General features: G+C 36.6%; 1 protein-coding gene across 1 annotated transcript; it reads right to left on the minus strand.

Annotated features, from left to right (window-relative positions):
* Positions 1-4,278: 4,278 nt before the first annotated feature.
* Positions 4,279-5,329, minus strand: LOC123666938. Its single transcript, XM_045600954.1, has one exon. It carries the CDS (start codon positions 5,327-5,329, stop codon positions 4,337-4,339), a length of 993 nt encoding a protein of 330 aa, XP_045456910.1. The 3' UTR covers positions 4,279-4,336.
* Between the last annotated feature and the right edge of the window lie 671 nt (positions 5,330-6,000).

Raw genomic sequence — 6,000 nt, forward strand, 5'->3', positions numbered from 1 at the left:
ATAAAAAAAAGAATTAAAATAAAAAATAAAGCGAAAAGCGTAATAATAAAAAAAAAAGCAACAAATTCATCTACCAAAGTTATTTACACCTGTACAGCAGTGCACCGTCACAAAAAGGATGGCCACTCAGCACTTGTGGAAATACGGGGACCATAGTAAGATCCCTAAATTTCACACGCTGATTTTCAGTAGCCACCTCGGGTACCATGCGAACGACAGCGGCAGCAACCAATAAATAGCATCCAATAATTCAGCAAGACCATACGTAGTAACCAAACAATACCAAATATTATAAAGTACACATATAATAAATATACATCCATACACAGATACACATATAGATACATCATGTACACCCACATACACATTACACATCACACACTAAACATCCCTTTCAGTCATTCTTTTATTTTATTAAAAATAAGTAGGTACCGGTGGTACAGTCGTTTATCATTAATCGGCTCTTACAAGTTCTGTACCTGTTCCTTAATTAGGTATTTTTTGTATATTGTTTTAAAATTGACAATCGATGCCAGCTCCCTTAGTGGCGGTGGGATATCATTCCAGATTTTGGCCGCAGAGTATTTAAAGCATCCCCGGTAAGCGGCGGAGTGATGTCGGGGTATCAGCATCAAATAGGAGGTCGCTCTAGTATTATACTTCTTATTACAATCTTTTGCCCAGTTTAGTTTCGAAAAAAGATATTTAGGAACTTTACTTTTAACTATACCAAACAGCAGTGTAGCGAAATGCAGTTGCCTTCGACCTTCCATTCTCAATAGACCCTTTTCATTGAGATATGGTGTTACATGTGTGCGCGGGGGAATGTCAAAACAAAACCGAGCACATGCATTCTGGACACGTTGTACCATGTTTTTCGTGCGTTTTAATAATCTAGGGCCTATCACAATGTCAGCATAATTCAACTTTGACAAAACTAGCGCCTCGCATAGCCTTACTCGGATTTCAGCCGATACAAAAGGTCTGATCTGATATAAAACCTTCAATCTGTAAAAGCAGTTTCGTACAGTTTTAAGGATTTGCTCTTCGAATCTAAGATGTTGATCCATTATAACGCCCAAATTCCTAGCCTCACTAACCCGTTCTATGTCTACATTGTTTATTTTAATTATAGGTGCTTTACATGTTATCTCTTTAATCTGTTTGGAGGTTCCCAAAATTAAATACTTCGTTTTGTTTGGGTTAAGTACCAAACCGTTACTTTCTGACCATGCATATATATTTCCTAGATCATAATTAAGCTTGTCTACTGCACTTAAAGTGTCGTCTGCTTTAAAAGAAATGTAAACTTGTATGTCGTCGGCATAGGTATGGATACTTGCTGCACTCACATGCTTTTCCAGGTCGGCACAATAAAGTATAAATAATAAAGGACCCAAAATTGATCCTTGCGGAACACCCCTGTTTATAAATCTAGGTCTCGAGTGAACTACAGTTCCATCTTCATCCATTGTCTCCACTACTTGTGTTCTATTCTTTAAGTAATTAGAAAACCACTCGACAGCATCTGAAGAGAGACCATAGTAGTGCAATTTAGAAAGCAGAAGCGGTATATTTATGGTGTCAAATGCACGTGAGTAGTCTAGTAGCACTAGAATGGTTCCCTCCCCTTTATCTTGCGCATTCAATATGTCATCTACTACATCTATAAGCGTTGTTACGGTGCTATGATTTTTACGGAAACCTGATTGTTTTTCTGGGAGAATATTGTTGGCTTCAAGAAATTGTGAAAGCTGTTCATGTACAATTTTTTCCAGAATTTTCGACATACATGGTAGGATGCTTATAGGTCGCAGATCTTTTAACTTTAAGGGGTTATCGGTTTTAGGGATGGGACGAATAATCGCTTTTTTCCATATGGATGGAAATGAATTCGTTTCGATTGATTTATTTATTATATTCGTTATCACGTTTAACATACAGGGGAGGGACATGATCAACATGTCTAAAGAAATTCCATCGCATCCGATAGCATTTGACTTCAGACTCTTTATCGTTCTCAAAACAGTGTCACTATCAACGACAGAAATGCTAAATATATTTGTAAAATTACAATGTGACTGAAAATACGTAATATCAAAAATAGAAGCCACTTGCCTGCCTGGTACATCCAAAAAGTAGCTGTTGAGTTTTTCGGCGTCTCTAAGACTTGATGGCAAAATATGGCTTTTTTTAGTCTTAAATGCTACATAGCGCTTTAGATTTTTCCATAAATATGCGGAATTTTTCAAGTTATTGTTTATAAAAGTTTTGTAGTATACACATTTCTCTCTGTAAATCGCACTTTGAACCGTACGTTTGAGATTTTTATAAAAAACAATATGATTCTCAGATTTAGTCGCCCGCGCCCTCTTGTGAGCCTCGTCTCGTTTCTTCATCATTAACTTTATGTTGTATGTAATCCAAGGATAACCAACGTCTTTAAAATGGCGTAGTTTTAATGGTGATAATATATCAAATACCCTTAGTATCCTGTCATTAAGATCTGATGTCATGTAATCAACACCTTCTGTCGGTTGCGCCTCAGGCCACCCTATGATATTCATTAATTCAGAAAATTCATTATCGTTTATACCTTTTAGTTGCCTAAAGTAAATGCAATTGCTATGTTTTGTATCTTTACGGACACCAACTTCACAGGATAGTATAGCATGATCACTAAGTGAGCACACATAATCCACTCGTACTCCTATTGGCTGTGTATTAGAACATATGAGGTCGATCAGGGTCTCACTATGACTGGTAAAATGTGTAGGGGAATCTACATATTGTTGCATGTTAGTAACTTTCAAAAATTCATATAACATTCGAGTCAGCGAACTGCTTTTACACAAAATATTTATGTTAAAATCACCAAGCAGGAATATGTGGTCGTAACTTGTCAGCGAAGCAAAAGTATCTGTGAGTGCGTCCAAGAAGATACGTGCATTCAACCAAGGTGGCCGATAAGCGGTGCCGACGATGATACGTTTACCTTTAACTCTGGTACTTACCCACATCTGTTCGACGATCGGGTTTTCTGGATGCGATATTACCTCTACAGACATGCCTTTTTTAATATAGTATCCGACCCCACCCCCACGACTTCGGGATGCTGCGACGGGCCGAGGCTTGTGACGTAGACGGTAACCAGGAACTATAGGCGCTCGTCCCTCCTCGCCCTCTTTAAGCCAAGTTTCATTTAATGCCAGTATATCGAGTCGATGACGATCTATTGCCACCACGAGCTCATCATGGCCCGTCCCAAGCGACCCAACATTTAAAAAACCAATCCTAAAATTTTGTGATTGCATCATCACTATTCAAATGAACAAAACTTCCTGTGTTGTAAAAAGCAAGCTTTAAATATATTTAAAAATGTGTAGCTAGGCAATATGCAAATAATACTATACCCATAGCACGTATTTAGTATAATTTTAAATATCTCATTTAATTTATATAATAATTCAAAAAATATTTTGTATAAAAGATACATACTACATAGTATTGTTTCAGTATATGGAATATATAATATGGCTATAACGTAAACAAAATTTACCATAATACGTTTTTAGATTAAATGTAGAAAAACAAAAAATATAAATAATAATATATATTTTATACAACAGATACATATCCAATAGTATTGTTCTATTTTTAATATATGAGTTATGTAAGGTGGGTATAATGTAAACAATATTGTACTCACAGTATTTATTTAGGTTAAACGTTAGCATAACTTTAAGTATAAAAAATATTCTATACAATAGATGCATATTTATTGGTATTATTTTAATTTTAATATACTGGTTATATAATGTGGGTATAATGTTAATAAATTTGTTTTCATATGTAATTAGTTTAATTAGCATAACTTTAAGTATAAAAAATATTTTACACAATAGATGCATATTTATTGGCATTGTTTTAATTTTAATATACTGGTTATATAATGTGGGTATAATGTTAATAAATTTGTTCTCATATGTAATTAGATTAAAAGTGAGCATAACTTTAATATTAAATGGTTCAATATGTGGTTTATATAAGATAGAAAGATTGCTTAAACATGCTACTCTGTAATGATGAGATAGTACACTGCTGCACAGGTGCGCCATGAACAAAGTATAAATACAAACACAATAACAAAACATAAACACTATTGGTTTTAATACAATATTAATTATAAGAAAATCTTGTCTGGAATTTTTATAAATAAGAAAAATGTTGCAGTAATCAATAAAGTTTACAATAACAAAAATTTTTTTAGCATATTTTAAGAGTAATGAAAAAAAGTATGAATATTTAACCGCACTAAAAAAAGAAAAAAGAAGTATCAAATATTGCATGCCCCAAAAATTTTATTGAGGTCACTTATTGCTCTTACACGTCGTATCTCAGTTACATCACTTTTCCGTGTAAAGATACGCCCGTTTCTCGTCCAAACATGTTTCCAGCCTGCTCGTCGGCATTCTTCCCTTGTTTTGAAGAATAGATTTCGGTTTGTAGGTGTGAGCCGCTCGTTGACATACACACTTCTGGGTTCACCTTCTGTGACGCCAGCGGAATCGGTACCCCGGCGCACACGCGCCGCCCGTATCATCGCATCCCGGACGGCGCGCCGCGCCAACCGTACCACTATAGGCCTGGAGCGCGGGTGCTCACTGCTGACGGCGTAAACACGTCTCGACCCTACTCGCTCCGCACTTACAACATCTCGTTCCTCCAGCTCATAGCCGAGTTTTGTGGCCAGAGATAGCACGAGGTGGGTCGGGTTCTCCCCGTTCTTCTCTTCCAACCCTGCTATCTCGATATCATTCTGGAGCCCTTCCTGTTCACGGTCGTTTAGTTCCGCTCGCAACTGTGCCACGAGGTCAGACAGTTGTTGGTCATTAGTTACTGAGGAACGATCTCCGTTTGATGCCTCCAAGACGTTAAGACGTACTTCGATGTCTTCAAATTTTTTTGTTAAGCTACCTACAACTGTGTTTAACCGTGCAAGTTCTTCTTTAAAAGATGACATCGTTTTGGCCACAGATCCAAGTTCAGCTCTTAGGAGCCGCATCTCTTGGGCAAGTGAGCTCACAGTGTTATCAGCAGCCTCCAAGAATATATCAGTGTCGGGTGAAGATGTGAGTGAATTGATCTTATTGTGACTCACCCCTTCCATGGGTCCCGATTTACAACCTTGACACTGCCATTTAAGCGGAATTCTATGATCAGGGCTTAGGTTGACACATAATCGGTGAAATAGGCATGCGCACTTAGTACACTTTGCACCATCTGCTGTGGCTATGAATTTACCACATTGATGACATTTATTCGCCATGATTAGTAAATTTGTGCTTTCTTAAATACCCTAATAAATTTATTTTATATATCTTGCTATTAACTACAGTTTGAACCAGTTCAAATTGTTCTGAATAGTTTTAAAAAGTAACAAGAAATACGTTTATTTTTACATTCACTATTTATTTATGTGGGTATTATGGTTTTTGCACTTACACTAGCACTAGTCAATGTTTTATTTGAATTTTCTACGGTATAACTTGTTATTAACAGTCAATAACACTTGCACTACTTAATCACAATATAATCTCACTGACAAATATACTTTTACAGATAATTTGCGTCTTTATTGTGAATATTCGAATAAAAACTTTAAGAGATCAGCTGTCGCTGTCAGTCGTTGTCAAAGATCATTTATGAAGACAATATCATTTATGAAAAATCCTTTTAATAGCTGTCAGTTATTTCAATGGAAATTAATTTTCTAATCTTGGGTTTTTGTAAAAGTAGTAGCTGATTCCCGCGGTTTTACACGCGCTAATTTGAGAACAAAATAGCCTATACCTTCCTCAATAAATGGGCTATGCGATACAAACCGTGTGGGGCACGGTGGTCGGATCAAGTTACCAACCTCACTGGTATTCAAGTGAGCCCTGAGGAAAGCAGAGGACAGGACGGACGGGAGAAAATTCACAGAGATGACCCAGACCC

Source organism: Melitaea cinxia, chromosome 2 (genome assembly GCF_905220565.1).
Source record: "Melitaea cinxia chromosome 2, ilMelCinx1.1, whole genome shotgun sequence".
Classification (NCBI taxonomy): Eukaryota; Metazoa; Arthropoda; class Insecta; order Lepidoptera; family Nymphalidae; genus Melitaea; species Melitaea cinxia.

What these genes read in the sequence shown, in the direction of transcription:
- LOC123666938 (XM_045600954.1), bottom strand. Translation starts at nt 5,329, where the DNA reads ATGGCGAATAAATGTCATCAATGTGGTAAATTCATAGCCACAGCAGAT.